The sequence below is a fragment of the Capra hircus genome, chromosome 7, assembly GCF_001704415.2.
Source record: "Capra hircus breed San Clemente chromosome 7, ASM170441v1, whole genome shotgun sequence".
In the NCBI taxonomy this organism is placed as follows: domain Eukaryota; kingdom Metazoa; phylum Chordata; class Mammalia; order Artiodactyla; family Bovidae; genus Capra; species Capra hircus.
This window is the reverse complement of record NC_030814.1, coordinates 90,755,470-90,773,549: the sequence shown is the minus strand read 5'-3', so window position 1 is coordinate 90,773,549 and position 18,080 is coordinate 90,755,470. Positions and strand designations below refer to the sequence as shown.

At 52.1% G+C, this 18,080-nt stretch overlaps 2 protein-coding genes across 2 annotated transcripts; one reads left to right on the top strand and one right to left on the bottom strand.

Annotated features, from left to right (window-relative positions):
• Positions 1,301-8,644, top strand: TMIGD2 (transmembrane and immunoglobulin domain containing 2). The gene is made up of 5 exons (XM_018050864.1): positions 1,301-1,374; positions 3,798-4,148; positions 7,621-7,650; positions 7,744-7,851; positions 8,188-8,644. The coding sequence occupies exons 1-5, from the start codon at positions 1,329-1,331 to the stop codon at positions 8,535-8,537; spliced, it is 885 nt and encodes a 294-aa protein (XP_017906353.1). The 5' UTR covers positions 1,301-1,328; the 3' UTR covers positions 8,538-8,644.
• On the bottom strand, positions 9,364-17,716 carry SHD (Src homology 2 domain containing transforming protein D). Its single transcript, XM_005682562.3, has 6 exons — positions 16,946-17,716; positions 15,610-15,715; positions 15,342-15,530; positions 12,588-12,711; positions 11,023-11,142; positions 9,364-9,752 (listed from the first exon to the last, which is right to left on the bottom strand). Exons 1-6 carry the CDS (start codon positions 17,243-17,245, stop codon positions 9,566-9,568), a joined length of 1,026 nt encoding a protein of 341 aa, XP_005682619.2. The 5' UTR covers positions 17,246-17,716; the 3' UTR covers positions 9,364-9,565.

Genomic DNA, 18,080 nt, shown 5'->3' with positions numbered 1-18,080 from the left:
CCTGCCCAGAATCCATAGGGCTAGGAGGAGGCTGGTAAGCTCTGTGTATGACATGTGGGCAGAACACCACCACAGGGGCCTGTCTGTGAGTTGATGGGAACAATTTTGCCAAGAACACTGACCTTCTTCTTTCTGGTTGAAAAAAAAAGAAAAAAGGTCACACTGTGGTTGGGAGTGAGACATTGAGGTCTAGGAGTCTGCCTCCTCCTCCAGGGGTGGGTACAGCTAGCCAAGGGGTAACAGGTGCAGGGCTGAGAGAAAGTCTGGAGACTATGAAGCGCATTCCCCACCCACCCACCCACCTCCTGCCCCGCAATCTTCTCCCAGCTGTAGGGGCAGGTAACCCGCCTTACCTGCCCCAGGACTCAAAACCATTAGCAGAAATCCATTCCCCTGAACCCCAAAAGGAGACATCTTAGGGGCAAAATAATTGATGCTGAGATGCTGCCACTAGGTCCCCTGCTCAGGTCTGTGCCATCTGCTCCCCTCCCCACTCCTTCTCTCACCTGCCCCGCCATGTGTCCCTAGTCTTGGCATGTTTATGGAGTCTTTTTTTAAATTTTTTTTTAATGTGGACCATTTTTAAAGACTTTACTGAATGTGTTAACAATATTGTTTCTGTTTTGGACTTCTCTCGTGGTCCAGTGGTTGAGAACGTGTCTGCCAATACAAGGGACATGGATTCGATCCCTGGTCAGGGAAGATTCCACATGCAAACTAAGCCCACGGTTCACAACTACTGAGCCCACAGTCCACAACTACTGAGCCCATGGTCCACAACTACTGAGCCCACGCACCTAGAGCCCGTGCTCCCCAACAGGAGAAGCCCACATGCAGCCATGAAGACCCAGTACAGCCAAAGATGGATAAACAAATACAATTTTTAAATGTATATTTCAAAAATATATTGTTCCTCTTTTATGTTTTGGTTTCTCGGCTTCCCGGCTTGTGGGCTCTTAGGTCCCCAACCAGGGACTGAACCCGCACGGCCTGCATTGGAAGGCCAAGTCGTAACCTCTGGATGGCCAGGGAAGTCCCTCTGTAGTCTTTTAGGAAGATTTTCACTCACTTTATCTCCATCACATACACGTATTGCCTTTCGCCTTGGGAAAAAAAAATAAAAGAGGGAAACTGAGGCACAAGCGACAGGAAGCGGAGCCCCAGCAGTAGTGGCCACCGGATGTCTGCTGGCTGGCCTGGGTGTCACTTATGCCTCTGTGGTGGGGGCGGAGTGTCACCTATGCTTCTGTGGCAGGAAGTCTGTCGCACGGGAGGGGAAAGGGGGTGGCAGGGCGCCAGCTGGGAGAGAGGAGCCTGATGGGCCAGGAATGGGGTCCCCAGGCACAATGCTGGTCCTCCTGGTGCAGTTCTGGGGTGAGTATCTGAATCTCCCCACCTTGGCCCCGATCCTGTTGTGACTCGTCACTCCAGCTGCCTGCCCCTCCTGTTCAGAGCCCCCTTGAAACCTTAGTCTCTCCGCTCTGCCAAATACACCCTGTCTCTCTCCCTGATACTCAGAACTTTACAAGGGTTGAACTCTGTGTGTGTGTTAGTTGCTCAGTAGAGTCCAGCTCTTTGCAACCCATGAGCTGTAGCCCGCCAGGCTCCTCTGCCCATGGAATTCTCCAGGCAAGAATACTGGAATGGGTTGCCATTTCCTTCTCCAGGGGATCTTCCCCACCCAGGGATTGAACCCAGGTCTCCTGCATTGCAGGCAGATTCTTTGCTCTCTGGGCTCCCAGGGAAGCCCACAAGGGTTGAGCGGTTCTAGCTAAAATCCACAGAGGGAGCCTTAGGATAAGATTCACACCGGGACCTGCCTATGAGCCTTGCATGAGCTGGCCCTGCTGGCCGCTCTGTTCTCTGTGCTCTCTGCATTCCCTCTCTCTCCCCCATGGCCAGTCTGCTGACTCCTGTTTTTTTTTCTTTTTTCATCCCAACACATCGAGCTTGATCCTACATCTGGGACCTTTGCACCTTCTGTCCCCTCTGCCTGGAACACTCTTCCCTGCATCTCCTCTCTTTAGGGTCAGCTGCAACTCCACCCCAAATGCCAGGAACTTGACAGCAACTCACCCCTTCTAGGGGGGCATCTAACAGGTACCCCAGACTTCCCATGGCCAAAAGCAAACTCTTTCTTTCCCCTCTAGCCCTGCTTCTACTCGGTGTCCCTCATCTTTTTTTTTTTTGGCTGTGTGGCATGTGAGATTAACTTAATTCCCCAATCAGGGATCAAACGCACACCCCCTGCAGTGGAAGCTCGAGTCTTAAACACTGGACCGCCAAGGAAGGCCCTCAGTGTACCCCATCTTGGCCTAAAGTCGCCACCATTCACAAAGTCCCTCAGCCTAAGAATCTTGGAAATCTGCCACTATCTCTCTTTCCCTCCCTCCCAATTCAGTTCTTCTTTTTTTTTAATATTTATTTTTAAACTTTTTATTTTGTGTTAGAGTATAGCCAATGAACAGTGTTGCGACAGTTTCAGGGGAACAGCGACCAACTCAGGTCTTATAGTTCTTCTGCAGGCAACTTTCAAAATCTGTTCAAACTCTGACCTCTTCTTTCCCAGGGTCTGGGTCCCATCACTGGTCTCCTGGACCCTGGTTTCTTGGCCATCCTGACCGCCCCCCCACCCCACCCCTGCCCCGTGAAGATCACAGTCCGTTCTCACCATGGCAATGGTTGTGATTTTTTTTTAACTTTAACTGGACCACACTTCCTCCCTGCTCCCGTGGTTTCCCATCACGCTTAGATAAAAAAGCGCACTGCTCCACTTTCCCCACCCCCACCCACCTCCCCACCTCCGTCATACTCCACCCACGCAGCCCACAGGTCTCTAAAAGCCATGCCCTGCTGACTTCTCTGATCCCACTTCCTCCCTCTCTCCCCCTCACATGCTGTGCTCCAACCCTGGGGGCCTCCTCCCTGTTCCACCAACTCACCAGGCCCTGTCTAGCCTCAGGACCTTTGCATGACCCATTCCTTACGGACGACTGACTACTTCTTTCGTTTTTTTAAGATTTATTTTATTTGTTTATGCCTGTGCTGGGTCTTCATCGCTGCACTCAGACTTTCTCTAGCTGCGGCAAGCAGGGGCTACTCTCTAGTTGCGGTGCTTGGGCTTCTCATTGCAGTGGATTCTCTTGTTGCAGAGCACGGGCCTAGTTGTCCCACAGCACGTGGGATCTTCCCCAACCAGGGATTGAACCCGTGTCTCCTGCATTGGCAGCTGGATTCTTAACTGTACCACCAGGCAAGCCCCGAATACATCTTACCATTCACATCCCTGCTCAAATGTCACCTCCTCTGAGAGGCCCTCCCTGATCACCCTCTATAAGGACACCCTCTCATTTCATCCTTATCATCTCTTGCCACTCCCCATTCCTTTCCTCCATCGATTCTCATTTCATGACTTCCTGTGTCTCTCCCCCGAGACTGTTGGCTCCACAAGGGTAGGGGCTTTTGTCTGTCTCAGTTACCTATGTGTCTGTGTCCACAGGGTCCAGATCAGGGTCTGGCACACTCCAGGCAATCTTTCTGTGGCTGAGAGCCAGACATGTCATAGAGTTCACCTTGAAATCTCACAAGTGCTGAGAGACTTATACCCATTTCACAGATGGGGCCATGGAGGTTCAGCAAGAAATGACCTTGCAAAGATCACACAGACAGTAAGCTTTCAGGCTCTCACTGCCTTATTCCTGTGGGCTGGCTAGGGAAGTAAGTCACGCACACACACATACACACTCACACACACACTTAAGAAGGTCTCACTCACTTCTTTCCCCCTGTCCTGCAAGGAGCCACAGGCCTGACTGTGCAGCAGGCACCGAAGTTGTTGCAGGTGAGACAGGACAGCCAGGTGACTTTGGCCTGCCAGGTGATGCAGGACCCGGCCTGGGAGCAGCTCCGTGTCGAGTGGATCAAGGACGTTGACATCCTTTGCCAGACACACATCATCAATGGCAGTCTGAGCGAGGATGTCTGTGGGCCTCAGGGATGGCTCTCCTGGCAGCCGCCCAGCAACCTCACCCTGCAGCTGAACCACGTGAGCCTCAATGACAGTGGACTCTATGTGTGTGGGGCAACCGTGGAGATCCCTGATTGGGAGGAGGCCCAGGGCAATGGGACGCAGCTCCTGGTGGAGACAGGTATGAGAGCATGGGGTTGGGGGGCAGGGGTGTAAGCCAGGGAGGACTTGGAACTTCTAGAAATCTTAAGCTTCTAGAATCTTAAACTCCTAGCAACTTAATTCTCTAAATCAGATTCCTAGAAACAGTCTGCAGATGCAGACAGTTTCTGTTGTGATGACTCCACTCTGCTGTTATAGTGTGAAAGTCTCCATAGACATGCTTAAGGGAATGGGAGGGCCTGAGTGCCAATAAAATTTTATTTAAAAAAAAAAAAACACAGAGGGCTGAATTTGACTCACAGGCTGTAGTTACTCCGCCCTGCTCCAGTATGTCACAATCATAAACACTCTTGAACGGTTCCATAACTGTGTTATTCAAATATAACCTCCGTACAGAGAAATGCCCATACCGCAAGTGGCTGGCTCGTGGATATCTTAGTCTGTTAGATCACTGATAAAACACTGCAGACTGGGTGGCTTATAAACCTCATATTTATTTCTTAGAATTCTAGAGATTGGAAATCCAAGATCAAAGCGCCAGCAAGGTCGTGCTCTGGTGAGCAGCCTCTTCCTGGTTCATAGCCTGCACCTTCTAGCCGTGTCCTCATGTAGTAGCAGGGGGCTGGGGAGCTCTTTAGGGTCCCTTTTACTGAGGGATGCTGTGCCACACTGCGTGTGGGATTTTAGTTCAGCAACCAGGGACTGAACTGCACCACCTTCCCTGGAAGGGCAGAGTCTTAACCACTGGACGGACCACCATAAGAGCACTGATCCCATTCATGAAGGCTCTACCCTCTACCTAACCACCCCTCCAAAGGTCCTGACCTCTCATTACCCTCATATTAGAGGTTAGGATTCAACATATGAATTTTGGAGGGATGTATACAAATAATGGGCTTCACTGGTGGCTCAGTGGTAAAGAATCTGCCTGTGATGCAGGAGATCTCTGGCTTGGGGAGATCCCCCTGGAGAAGGAAATGGCAACCCACTCCAGTATTCTTGCCTGGGAAATCCATGGAGAGGGGAGACTGATGGGCTATAGTCCATGGGGTTGCAAAAGAATAGGACATGACTGATTGACTAAACAACAACAACGCGAATCACAGCAATGGATTCTCACAACCTGCACACACTTGGGTGCTCACCACCCTGCTCAACACACGTATCTGCCTCCTTATAAATGCCATCCCCCCCCCCCACTATTCTGACTTATAGCAGCATAAATCTATTTTAACTGGCTTCCTGTTTTACTTAGTGAAATCATAGAGTGCATTCTGTGTCCGACATCTTTCACTCGACACTCTGTGAGGCTCCTCTGCGTCAGTATGTGGAGCAATGGCTCGTCCTTTTCCTTTACTGTGCAGTGCCCTCCATCACCACTGGTCAGTCCAGTTTCCTACTGATGGCTATTTTGGCAGCTTCTGGGTTTGGGCTATTATAAATAAGACCTCTATGAACAATCTAGAACTTATTTTTAAAAATTTTTTTTGGCTGCACTGTGGGAGCATGTGGGATCTTAGTTCCCCGATCAGGGATCAAACCCACACCTCCTGCATTGGAAACATTGGAGTGTTAACCACTGGACCATCAGGGAAGTCCCTAGAACTTGTCTTTTGGTCAACATATGGACACAGTTGTATTGTACCGAATACAATTCTAGAATCTCAAACCATAAAGCAGAATCTTGCAGTTTGAGAATCCTAGGGGTATAAATTCTAAGCTCCGAGAATTGCAGCATATGTCATCCATGGGGACTGTCACCCCTAAGAAGGTAAACATTGGTTCTTGGGAGCAAAGAAAATCTTATCCTTTTATGTATAAAGCAGAGATATGCAGATAGCCCACAGATTTATAGCATATCTGTGGTATTAACATTTCATGAGGGAACAAATGAAGGTTCTTAGAAAGCCTTCTTAGGGGACTGATAATGAAAAAAAGGTTGAGAAACACTGAAACAAAGACATGGAAGATTCTAGAATCTTAGAATTGTAGGGTCTGAAATACTTTGAATAGATAACTCTTAGCCTTTTGCAATCACAGAGTATGTAAGAGCAGAAAACTCTAGAATTCCAGGACCTAGAATTGAAAGCCATTGACTGTCGGGACTTCCCTATGGTGGTCCAGTGGTCAGGACTCCATGCTTCCACTGCAGCGGGCACGGCTTCAATTCCACAGGGCCAAAAATAAAACACATACACAAAACAAACAGACAAGAAAGAAAACTATTGACTCCCAAGGCTGGAAGGAACTTTCCATATTAGCTTAGCCAGCAGCCTCCTTTCACAGAGAATAAAGCTAAGGCCCAGCCAGGGCCAAGACACGTCCAGCCACCCACACATGCCGGGATGCAGGCAGCTTTCTCTAGAGCCCGACTCACACATTTCCCCAACTCTGCCTGACACCCACATAAGGGTCAAACCCTGCAGAGTTTGCAAGTTGACCTGTTGCGGTCTTGCGCTCTCCACTGTTCCTCAGGGCTTTGGGCACCTGCCTGGCTCCTATCAGGCAAAATGAAGCACCACTCAGATTCCTAGCTTCAAGAGATGCCCATTTCTTTCCAGCTGGCAGGATCTGCCCACTGCCTGCCTCCAGGGCGGTGTGTTATGGCCACCCCACCACCGCCCCCCCCAACCCTTGGCTTCCAGGGACAAGGGGGCCAATTACCAATTAGCAGAGGCGGGAGTAGCGGAGGCACCAGGCTGAGAGTTGTTGGCAGCTGTGAGGGAGCGAGGCTGGGTCGGCTGGGATTCAGCTCGGCACAGCTGGCTTCCCCATCGGAAGCCACCCCCCCCAAACCCCGGGATCACTGCCAACTTCAGAACGTGGAAGATGAAGGGGCTAGGAACTCTGGGTCTTGTCTTGGTCACAGGAGAAAGTGCCTTGGCTGGGGTTCCTGTCAATTACACAGACCTGAAAGCACATCCCCACTGGGCTATTCACTTGCTCTGTGACCTTATGCTAGTGACTTGACTCTTTTGTGCCTGTTTCTTTAGTTATCAAAATTCAGATAATAGTGCTTTCTCATCAGACTAGGTGAATTTATTTATTTGATATATATATTTATTTTCCTGTGCCAGGTCTTAGTTGCAGCATGCAGAATCTTTGTTTCAGCATGTGAACTCTTAGTTCTGGCATGTGGGATCTAGTTCCCTGACCAGGGATCGAAACTGGGGCCCCTGCATTTGGAGTTCAGAGCCTTAACCACTGGACCACCAGCGAAGTCCCCAGATTATATGACTTTAAAGTGATTATAACTAGAGTTTATTACCGGGTCTGGAATGTATTCACAATAACCCAGCAAGATAGGCATGCTTAGTCTCATTTTTCAGAAGAGGAAAGAGGTTTAGAGCAAATACTTGCCTGAACTCACAGCATGGGAGGTGCAAGAACCCTGAGGTTCCACACGGGGTAGAGGGGCTGTTATCCTAAAGGGGTGCAGGATGCTGAACTCAAAGGTGAGCTCGCCTGAGACACAGGTTTCTTCGCTGCAGGTAGCTGGCTACAGGACCAGAGCTTCTCAGGTGAGCTCCGTCTGCCTGACCCTCCTTCAGCTCCGCCCCGCCCCTCGGCCCCGCCCTCTGGCAGCCCGCCAACCATCCCCTCTCCCATTCCAGGCCTCTACTTCGCGCCGCTGGTGACGGGGGCCGTGGCCGTGGCAGTGGCCGCTTTCGCTCTGGGCGCGGGGATCTGGGGCCGCCGCCGCTGCCGGAACGGGGATGCAGGTAAGGAACCGCGCAGGTAGCTGCGCAGAGGGCGGAAGGTTCCCAAGAGCACCGCCAACCCCTGGCGATCGCGCCCCCTCGTTGCGAAAGCTGGAACTGCAGCTGCTTGACTAGGCGGGAACGCATCCCCTTCTGACTTTGATACCTGCTCCTTTCGGAAGGAGGGAGGGCGAGGCTGGGGGGCAGAGAAGGGGAATGGATGAGGAAGGCTGGCCCCTACACCCGTGTGTTTTCAGGGGCATAGACAAAGCCCCCAGAAAGTGGGCTGGAGAGGACCAGGCTCTCTTAAATGACTGTCCCCTCTTGGTGTTATCTCTCACCCATCCCCCAATGCAGGCAGTCCAATCTACAGCAACGTCCTATACCGGCCCCGGAGCGCCCCAAGGAAGAGTGAAGCATGGCCTGTGGAAAGGAAGGTGCTGGACAGTGAGGATCAGAAGGGCCAAAGCTTCTACTCGATCTCTTTCCCCCAGCGCCCCACCCCCAAGTCGCATCTGGCTCCCAAATCTTGCCCCAGTCCCAGACCCATTCACCCCATCTCTGCAGTCAGAATCTCTCCTGGCCCAGGCTCCTCTAGGCAGCCAAGGTCAAGAGGGTTCCTTGAAGTGGGAAGAGAAATCAGAACCCCAGGAGAGCCAGAGAAGACCTCCCCCCAGCGACTATATAAAGATGTGACTTATTCCTAGGGGATCACAGAGTCCAGCAGTTTATCCTAGAGACCCCGTACTTGTTTTTATGATAGACCTCTCCCTTGTCCCAAGAACATCCAATAAAGGTTCATGAAGAAAGCAAAGCCAGTATCCGTGGCAATTTGGCAGTGCTAGAGATTTGAGCCATCAGGGAGTCATCTGGGGGTGTGGTCCTGGAGGACGACTCTGGTGAGGGGGCTTGAAAGCTTTCCCCCTCTTATCCTTGGAGGGTCATGTCCAATTAGCAGAGAAGTGATGTCCCTCACTTCCAAACAGTGCCTGGAGCTGGAAGCATGCCCCCTCCCCAACTGGTGTCTACCCCCTCCCTAGGCAGGCTTGGAGTTAGGGGGGTGAGGGGGGAGATTGGGGCTTCCTGGCATTTGTCAGCTACCCCCCCACACCCGGGGTCTCCTGCCCGACTATCACCTTGAAGTGACACCAGCTGAGCCTGGCTCCCTTCCCCCACGTCTGCTGTTTCCATGGGGACAGATGTCCTTTTCGGCAGCCCGTGGCCACAGGCCCAGGATAGGAAGGAGGGGCGGAGTTGGGGGCAGGGTTGGCCTGAGAGCCTTGCCCCCTCGGTTTTGCTGTCTTTTTAATCAGCCGATCTTTGCTGTCTCCAGGTTTTATCTGCCTCCATACCGTTCTCTCCCTGCCTGTCAACAGCTCTCTGAATGTTGGTCCCTCCCTGTGAGCCATTCAGGCTCCAACCTTGGCTCCACCCCCAAAACACAGAGCCGGGGGATACCCTTCCCCTCCACGGGGCTGCCTCCCCTCTTCCTTCAGGGGCTGAGCTCCCTCTTCTCAGAAAGAACACTTGAAACACACAATAACTTATTTATTTGCCAGGCCAGAGGAGGGGTTCCAGACACAGTGCTGGGCCCTAGAACCCAGAAGGGGGCCGCGCAGGGCCTGGAGGAGCAGAGGCCTCTCCATCCAGCCTCCCCCGGGGCTGGAAAGACCTCCAGCATTTGCAGCCAGTGATCGGGGGTCCCACGGCCCAGCATACAGGGCTGAGGCTCCAGTCAGGGGGTCTGTGAGACCACCGGGTACAGGAGGGCCAGATGCTCGGCACCCTGCACGGGCAGCGGGCGGGAGCTATAATGCAGCACCAGCTCTGGCACACTGGGGAAAAGGCCGCTGTGCTGACCCAGCACGAACTGGTTCTCTCGGGTGCGCGCGAACTTCAGGTGCAGGAAGCCCTGGCTGCTCCTGAGGACAGGGGTCAGGTCAGAAAGGGTACCCAGCACTTCAAGCCCGCCCACACCCTCCAAACCTAAAGCCACTCCCTGGATGACCCTAGGAACCCGAGCCTGGCATCCCCAAATATTTCTGGTTAACAGCCACTTGGCATCAGCCGTTGACTCGTTCCACACCGTGGGATGCCTTCTGCGCTTGTCCCTTGTGAAGACAGGCTGGAGTTCCTCCCAGTCGGAGGTCCCTCCCCAAGAACACAGAAGGCACTTTCTCTCCAAACCTCCTTACCCCTTGTGCTACCCATCCTGGTTACCCTCAATCAAGGGACCTCCAACTCCCCCCACCCCCGCCTTTTTTTTTGCTTTTGGCTTTTCCATGAGGCTTGCAGGATCTTAGTTCCCTGGTTGTACCCTCACCCATGGAGTCCTAACCACTGGACAGCCAGGGAATTCCCTAGGGTCCCTTTCCTTTACAACTCTGGTAGGTGAATGACATAGAACCTGGAAATGGTCCTATCACCATCATTAGTATGAATTAAACACTTCCTGTTTCCTGGGCATTCTTCTCAACACTTTTTCACTTTCCCCCCTCTTTTAATCATAGTATTACAACAAACTGAATGCTGTTATTGTCTTTGTTTCACAGATGAGGAAACTGAGGCCAAGAGAGGTTGAATGATTTAGCTGAGGTCACACAGCTAGGAAGTGGCAGAGGCAGGATATGAACTTACTTCCAAACCCTCTTCAATCTTGACCTTTTAGGAATCTCACACTCAGAAATCTGGTAGAATCTTAGGAGTGTTTTGTAATCAGACACACTTAGAATCTTAGGCAGAGAAGCACATAGAACCAGGGTATCAAATTCAAACGTCTACAGGGCCACTGAGATTTTGGCCCTGGTTTGACACAAATGGATACACTTTTAAACCTGGGAGGAGTCCAGAGGAAACTTGGACACCTAGTTCCTCATCTCACTGAAGTTCTAGATTTACTATATGACTTCCTCTCCATTTTCTTGCATACCTCCAGTGACAGGGAGCTCATTTTCAGTCGGAACCATGCAGGTACCCTCTCTGAAAGCCCTGCCTTCTGACCTAGAAGCTCAGCCAACAGCTCCCATAAGCCCCACCCCCTGGCCTGAAAGCTCTGTCCATCTGCCCTGGAAATCCCGCCCATTGGCTCCTGAAGCCACACTCTGCTTCTCCAGCTGAATTCAGTCAAAAGCTTGACAGTCGAAGGCATGCAGTCCTGTGACCCTCTGTCCCTCCAGAGAATTGGGGCCTCACCTGAGGGACAGGGAGCAGTCTTGGGGGCTGGTCTCACTGAGCCGCACAAGGTAGCTGCCTTCCTTGCAGAGCGACAGGAGGTTCTCGGCATCTGCCCGGCTCAGCAGGCCGTGGAACCACCTAGGGGGTGGGGACAGATGTCTCCTGAAGGCGATCCCCCTTCCAACACATCCTGGGGCTGGATGCAGGCACAGCTCATTCAAGGACTTGTGATATCCAGGCAAACAAGGGAGACAAATTCCCTTGGATTTCTCAAGAGGAACTTGGTTTTCAGGCAGACAAGGGTCTCTCTGGGAGGCAGGTAAACCCAGGTCCACCTGCAGCTGCTCCAATTCAACATGTACCCTTGACTTTGGTCTTTGCAGCCTCTCTCAGCTGAGTGCCCAGGTGTCCTCAACCCCTCCCTCCAACTTGCATCACTTGCACATCACTTTCAGGAGGCTTGCTGCATCCTGCATCTCTTGAGAGCCCCTTGGACAGCAAGGAGATCAAACCAGTCAATGCTAAAGGAAATCAACCCTGAATACTCTTTGGAAGGACTGATGCTGAGCTGAAGTTCCAATACTTTGGCCACCTGATGCGAACAGCTGACTCATTGGAAAAGACCCTGATTCTGGGAAAGACTGAAGGCAGAAGAAGAAGAGGACAGAGGATGAGATGGTTGGACAGCATCACCGATTCAATGGACATGAACTTGGGCAAACTCTGGGAGATGGTGCAGGACAGGGAAGCCTGGAGTGCTGCAGTCCATGGGGTCACAAAGAGTCAGACACGACTTTGCATCTGAACAACAGCAACATATCCCCATCTACCTATACATTCTTTACATAATATTTTTCTTTAACATGCGCAAACAGAGGGAGCAAAGTGTCAAAGACCAATGAGTACCAAGAAGTTGTTTGTATTGGAAGAAAATACCCCATGCTTGTGTTAATTAGGTAGTCCTGTATCAGCCACCTAAAAGGTTTGGGAATGGCTGTGCTAAACACACCCTGGTACTCACAGGGCTGGGCTTTCAGGGCTCAGGGAGTTCTTTGAGGAACATCTAGGCTAGAGGAACACAGAACACCCAGACTTTCACAGCTTGTGAGCTTCATTCCAGCCTAAAGTTGGAACTCCTTCAAAATCTTGATCCTCCCACTTTCACCGCAAGATCTCTTGGGGGTAAGAATGATTTTTGTCTCTTCACTCTCAGGCTTATAAATCCCACCCAAGGAAAGGGAGGAAATCCCTATTCTGTGTGAGGCAGGCACTCTCTTGGAAGTGTTGAGCCCGAGCTTCAGAGAGGTTGAGTGACTTGCTCAAGGTCACGGAACCAAAAATTACAGAGAAGGGATTTGAACCCAGAATCTGAGGCCAGAGGGAGGGGAGACACTTGCTTTGCTATGCACCAAGCTGGGTGTCTAGCACACAGCAGGCTCTGTCGCTCAGTGAAGATTAGTCGAAGAATGAAGTGAATGAATGAATCCAAGTTCCTCCAGCCCACCTGGTCCGAGGAATCTGTTACTAGTATGGGGAAGGGAGGGATTCAACCCGGCTCTTCCTTCTTCAGCTTCCTCACTTACGGCTGTTTTTCCAGGGGCAGGGCCGGGTCCACGCGCTCTGCCGGCTGGGGGCTTCTGGGCGGCAGTCTCCGGAGCTCCTTTGCTGAGCCCGAGGTTCTTTCCCACTCTGGACTGTCAAACTGAACTGGAGGAGAAGGTTTAAAGAGAAAATGGTTAAGTCCCACCTATCTCAAGAGGGTGAGATAGGAGCAAGCCAATGGAATTTCAGTAGGAAGGCGGTGCCAGCCTAGGGCAACCAGAATCCAGAAGAAGAGGGGTTGGGTTTAAGGCTGGGGAATGATTGGTACACCAGCAACCAATTAGCCTTCAGAAGAAAGGCGTGTGGTCATTCCTGAATCTGGTAGCATGGAAGGGTGGCCAGTTTCCTGAATGATAAATCAGAGAGCAGGGGACGTAGCTAGAGGGGCAAGTGGGGAGTTCTGCGAGATTTTGGCCAAGTCATAGAGAATGTAGAATGTGTTAGTCGCTCAGTTCAGTTCAGTTCAGTTCAGTCGCTCAGTCGTGTCCAACTCTTTGCGACCCCATGAATCGCAGCACGCCAGGCCTCCCTGTCCATCACCAACTCCTGGAGTTCACTCAGACTCACGTCCATCGAGTCGGTGATGCCATCCAGCCATCTCATCCTCTGTCATCCCCTTCTCCTCCTGCCCCCAATCCCTCCCAGCATCAGAGTCTTTTCCAATGAGTCAACTCTTCGCATGAGGTGGCCAAAGTACTGGAGCTTCAGCTTTAGCATCCTTCTTTCCAAAGAACACCCAGGACTGATCTCCTTTAGAATGGACTGGTTGGATCTCCTTGCAGTCCAAGGGACTCTCAAGAGTCTTCTCCAACACCACAGTTCAAAAGCATCAATTCTTCAGCGCTCAGCTTTCTTCACAGTCCAACTCTTACATCCATACATGACCACTGGAAAAACCATAGCCTTGACTAGACGGACCTTTGTTGGCAAAGTAATGTCTCTGCTTTTGAATATGCTATCTAGGTTGGTCACAACTTTTCTTCCAAGGAGTAAGCATCTTTTAATTTCACGGCTGCAGTCACCATCTGCAGTGATTTTGGAGCCCCCCAAAATAAAGTCTGACACTGTTTCCACTGTTTCCCCATCTATTTCTCATGAAGTGATGGGACCAGATTGCCATGATCTTTGTTTTCTGAATGTTGAGCTTTAAGCCAACTTTTTCACTCTCCTCTTTCACTTTCATCAAGAGGCTTTTTAGTTCCTCTTCACTTTCTGCCGTAAGGGTGGTGTCATCTGCGTATCTGAGGTTATTGATATTTCTCCCGGCAATCTTGATTCCACCTTGTGCTTCTTCCAGCCCAGAGTTTCTCATGATGTACTCTGCATAGAAGTTAAATAAGCAGGGTGACAATATACAGCCTTGACGTACTCCTTTTCCTATTAGGAACCAGTCTGTTGTTCCATGTCCAGTTCTAACTGTTGCTTCCTGACCTGCATATAGGTTTCTCAAGAGGTAGGTCAGGTGGTCTGGTATTCCCATCTCTTGAAGAATTTTCCACAGTTTATTGTGATCCACACAGTCAAAGGCTTTGGCACAGTCAATAAAGCAGAAATAGATGTTTTAGTCATGTCCAACTCTTTGCAACCCCATGGACTGTAGACCACCAGGCTCCTCTGTCCTTGGAATTCTTCAGGCAAGAATACTGGAGTGGGTTGCCATTTCCTTCACCAGAGGATCTTCCCGATCAGGGATCAAACCTGGGTCTCCTGCATTACAGGCAGATTCTTTCCCATTTAAGCCACCAGGAAAGCCCAGAGTTAGACAACCGCCCCTGATATACAGACTGGTAGACTGAGGCACTAGCTCCAATTTCCCTCACAATTATACAACTTCTTGGGCAGATTTGCATTCGCACAACTCTTCCTGGAGTTTATTTCTTAAAGGTGACCTTGAAAGTGAAAAGCGGAAGTCGTGTCCGACTCTTTCTGACCCCATGGACTTATACAGTCCATGGAATTCTCCAGGACAGAATACTGGAGTTGGTAGCCTTTCCCTTCTCCAGGGTATCTTCCAACCCAGGAATCAAACCCAGGTCTCTCATATTGCAGGTGGATTCATTACCAGCTGATCCACAAGGGAAGCCCTAAGTGACCTTATTATTCCTCTTTCTACAGAAGAGGAAACTGAGGTTCAGAGACTTGTCCAAGCTCACCCAACTCAGAAACTGACTCTAAGAAATGCTTCTCTCTTCCCCAAAGCTCCCGTGTAATTGAGTGCTTTAGCACTCAGTTTACAAGTGCTCTACTCAATAGGCACAAGTTAGAGAACTGAGACTCAGGGAGATAAAGTCGTAAGAGACACAAACCCAGTCCTGACACCAAAGCCTATTCCTGCACTATAGTAAGCAGATGAGTAGATTCCACTGCACTTGAAAAGAGGTTACAGGGAATTCCCTGGCAGTCCAGTGGTTAAGACTTCATGCTTTCACTACCAAAGGCCTGGGTTCAATCCCTGGTCAGTGAACTAAGGTCCTGAAAGCCTTATGGCACAGTCAATAAAATAAGATAAAATAAAAATAAATTAATTAATTAAAGGAGTTTCAGTTTCCAAGGAAGATACAGGTTCTCCTGGAAAAAGAAACATATGACTATCAGTCATTCACACTTTAGTGAGAATTAACAAACTACCAAAGTGACAAGTGATGGTGGTTTACTTTGTTAGTTGAAACAGGGGATATGACCAGAGCAAAAAACAGAGGGACACAGATCTTCAGAAATCAGGGTAAGAGAATCACCTGCAAATGCCTTGGAGATATGGTCTTTCTTCCACTCCCAGGGCTGGTCATACTCGTCTGCTGGCCGCTCATCCTCCTGGGGCAGCCGACTCTGTCGAGGTTTCCGCCCTGAAGGGGTCCCATCTCCCAGTTCTGGGTCCTGCTCCTCATAGGGGGTGTCATACAGCTGCACCCTCCTGCATGGCAGTTCTGGGAGGCCAAGGACACTGGTCAGCTCTCACTCCCACCTGGGAGCCTGACACCTTTCCTCCAAGCCCTGCCCACTCACCACTCATGACCCGCTGGGCATCGTAGGGCTCCATGTAGCCATCATCCGGGGGTGGTGGATGGGGCTGGGCATCAAAGGGGTCCGAGTACTCGGTGTCGACTTTTGACTGGACAGAGAAAGGCAAGAGAGGGGGTCAAGGACTCAGGGGGACCAAGCCTAGCTCTGGGTACCCATGCTGTGCCCAGCATGCCCAGCATGGGTACAGTACACCTCTTGCCTGCTGTCTCTGATCTATCTGACACACCCTGTCAAAGCAAGTGGTTTTTTTTTCCACCCACAAGTGTTTGCAAGTAGATCATCCCTTCCTCTCTTCCTCTGACCCCTACCTCCCTCTTTCAATCATTTTAATGTTTATCAGGTGCCAATACTGTTCTAAAAGACTTCAAATATATTTACTGGTAGTACCAACACTCAGTAAGTACTTTATCCCCATTTTATAGATGAGGAAACCAAGGCACATACTGGGCAAGTGACTTGCTCAGGGTCACACAGCTGGTAAGTCAGAGGCAGGGTTTGATCCTAGTTTGTCTGCTTCCCCGAGTCCCTGCCTCCTCCTACCTTTCTCTGTGCCACTAACCACTACCAGGCAGGCTCCTCTGCCCATGGCATTTTCCAGGTGAGAATACTGGAGTGGGTTGCCATTTCCCTCTCCAGGGGATCTTCCCGACCCAGGGATGGAACCCGGATCTTCTGCATCGCAGGTGGATTCTTTACCATCCGAGCCGCCGGAGAAGCCCCGCTACCAGACACAGCCTCCCATAATTCCCCCTGAAGTCTTTTCTGTCTCTGCTGATGGTGTATGGTGGACCTTCTGATCATTTAGGGAGAAAAAAAAAAGTATGGGCATTGGAAGCAAGTCTGGTTCAAGTTCTAAACAAGCTTGTGACCTGGGGCCAGTCACTTTTCTTCTGTGAGCCTCAGTTTCCACTTCCGTAAAATGGGAGTGTAACAGAGGAAGGGTGCAGAGGGGTGGTGAGGATGTTGAAGTGCCCCATAGGAAACCGACTCCCTCAGATCTGTTTGAGGAAGATCCCTTCAGCTTGTAAGAGGAAGGGAAGCTGGGGGAAGGGATCCAGAAGGGAAGACTTAGGAAGCTGGAGGAAAGGGGTACAAAGCCAATGAGAGAGGGAGGCGGGCAGCCAGCACTGTGCATTGAAAGGAGACAGACATCAAACTGCCGAGCAGGTGGGGGGATTGGGGGAAGTGAGCTGGTGCCCTGGTCTGCCCCTGGGGTAACACCTAAACAAGCTCCCCAAAATCCAGGGTGGGGGTGCCAGCTTGGCCCTCCCCACCCAGTCTCCGGGGCCCACCCAGCTTAGGGGACTTAGCCACGCACCTCTTCCCCGGGGCTTCCCAGCAAGACCTTGGCTCTGGCAATGTCGACTGCCTCCACCTTGATGAGCCGGTGCTTTGGAGAGTCGTACTTCGCGTCTCCAGGACCCTTGGAGTCCCCGGGCCCCGCGGAGGAATCGGGCTCTAGGCGGCTATCGGCATCCTCGTAGGGGTCTTCAAAGTCCAGATCCTTCTGCTCGCGGTAGGCCCGCAGGATGTCGCTCTCGGTGTAGTCGGGGGTGGGTGGCTGCGGAGGGGGCCGCCGACCGCCAAAGCTCAGGTAGTCTCGGAGCCACTTGGCCATCTGAGCGCGTGTCACCCCAAACCTGGCCACTGTCAGCGGGGGACCCGCATGCCCTCTTCTGGGCCCTCTTCCTCGGCAGGGCCCCCAGGGAGAAGGTAGGAGGGGAAGGAGGAGGAGAAAGATCAGGTGTGCCCTTTGGCTGGGCTCAGAGGAGGGTGAAAAGGGGAGAAAAAGGAGGAGACAAGAGGAGGGAGGGGAAAGGAGGAGCAAAATTGCACCTTAGCCCAGCTCTGGAAGGACGGCGTGGGAAGCGGGCGTCGCGCGGGGCCCTGAACGCCGAGCGCTGGGTAGTCCGGCCGGAGCCAGGGGCATCCGCGGAAGCGCGCGGAGTTTCCGCGGGCAGAGCGGTATCGTGCGCGGCGCGGACACCCGCCGCCTCCGGGAAGCTCTGGAATCCCCCTCCTGGGAGCCGAGGGCGGGGATAGCGCCGCCAGCGGACGCCCCCAGCCTTGGCTCAGCCCGGACGCCTGGGTTCTCAACGCAGCGAGAGGGCTCTCCGGGGGCGCGGGCGCCGCGCGCAAAGTTGGGCCGCGGGGACGGTGACCCCGGTGGGGCGCATCCTTTGTTGAGCTCCTCGCCGCTCCAGGGGGAGCCCCAAGCCCGGGGTCCCCGGCCCCGCCGCCTCGATCCGGCCCGAGTCACGGGCACAAAGGGAAATAAAATCTCCTCCAATCCCCCTTCACGCTTTCGGAGAGACTTTCACCGCCGCCGCCGGCGCGCGACCGGGAGGTGGGACTTTGGGGAGGGGGCGCTCGGGCGGGCGGGCGCCCCAGTCCCTACCAGCCCCGGGCCGGGTCCAGGGCAGGGACGTCAAGGCTTCCCCGCCTCCCCCCAC

What these genes read in the sequence shown, in the direction of transcription:
- TMIGD2 (XM_018050864.1), top strand. Translation starts at nt 1,329, where the DNA reads ATGGGGTCCCCAGGCACAATGCTGGTCCTCCTGGTGCAGTTCTGGG. An exon ending in GCAGCTCCTGGTGGAGACAG is followed by an intron (nt 4,149 to 7,620) that starts GTATGAGAGCAT and finishes TCTTCGCTGCAG; the next exon opens with GTAGCTGGCTACAGGACCAG. An exon ending in ACAGGACCAGAGCTTCTCAG is followed by an intron (nt 7,651 to 7,743) that starts GTGAGCTCCGTC and finishes CTCCCATTCCAG; the next exon opens with GCCTCTACTTCGCGCCGCTG.
- SHD (XM_005682562.3), bottom strand. Translation starts at nt 17,245, where the DNA reads ATGGCCAAGTGGCTCCGAGACTACCTGAGCTTTGGCGGTCGGCGGCCC. An exon ending in TGGGAAGCCCCGGGGAAGAG is followed by an intron (nt 15,716 to 16,945) that starts GTGCGTGGCTAA and finishes TTCTCTGTCCAG; the next exon opens with TCAAAAGTCGACACCGAGTA. An exon ending in TGCCCAGCGGGTCATGAGTG is followed by an intron (nt 15,531 to 15,609) that starts GTGAGTGGGCAG and finishes TTGGCCTCCCAG; the next exon opens with AACTGCCATGCAGGAGGGTG.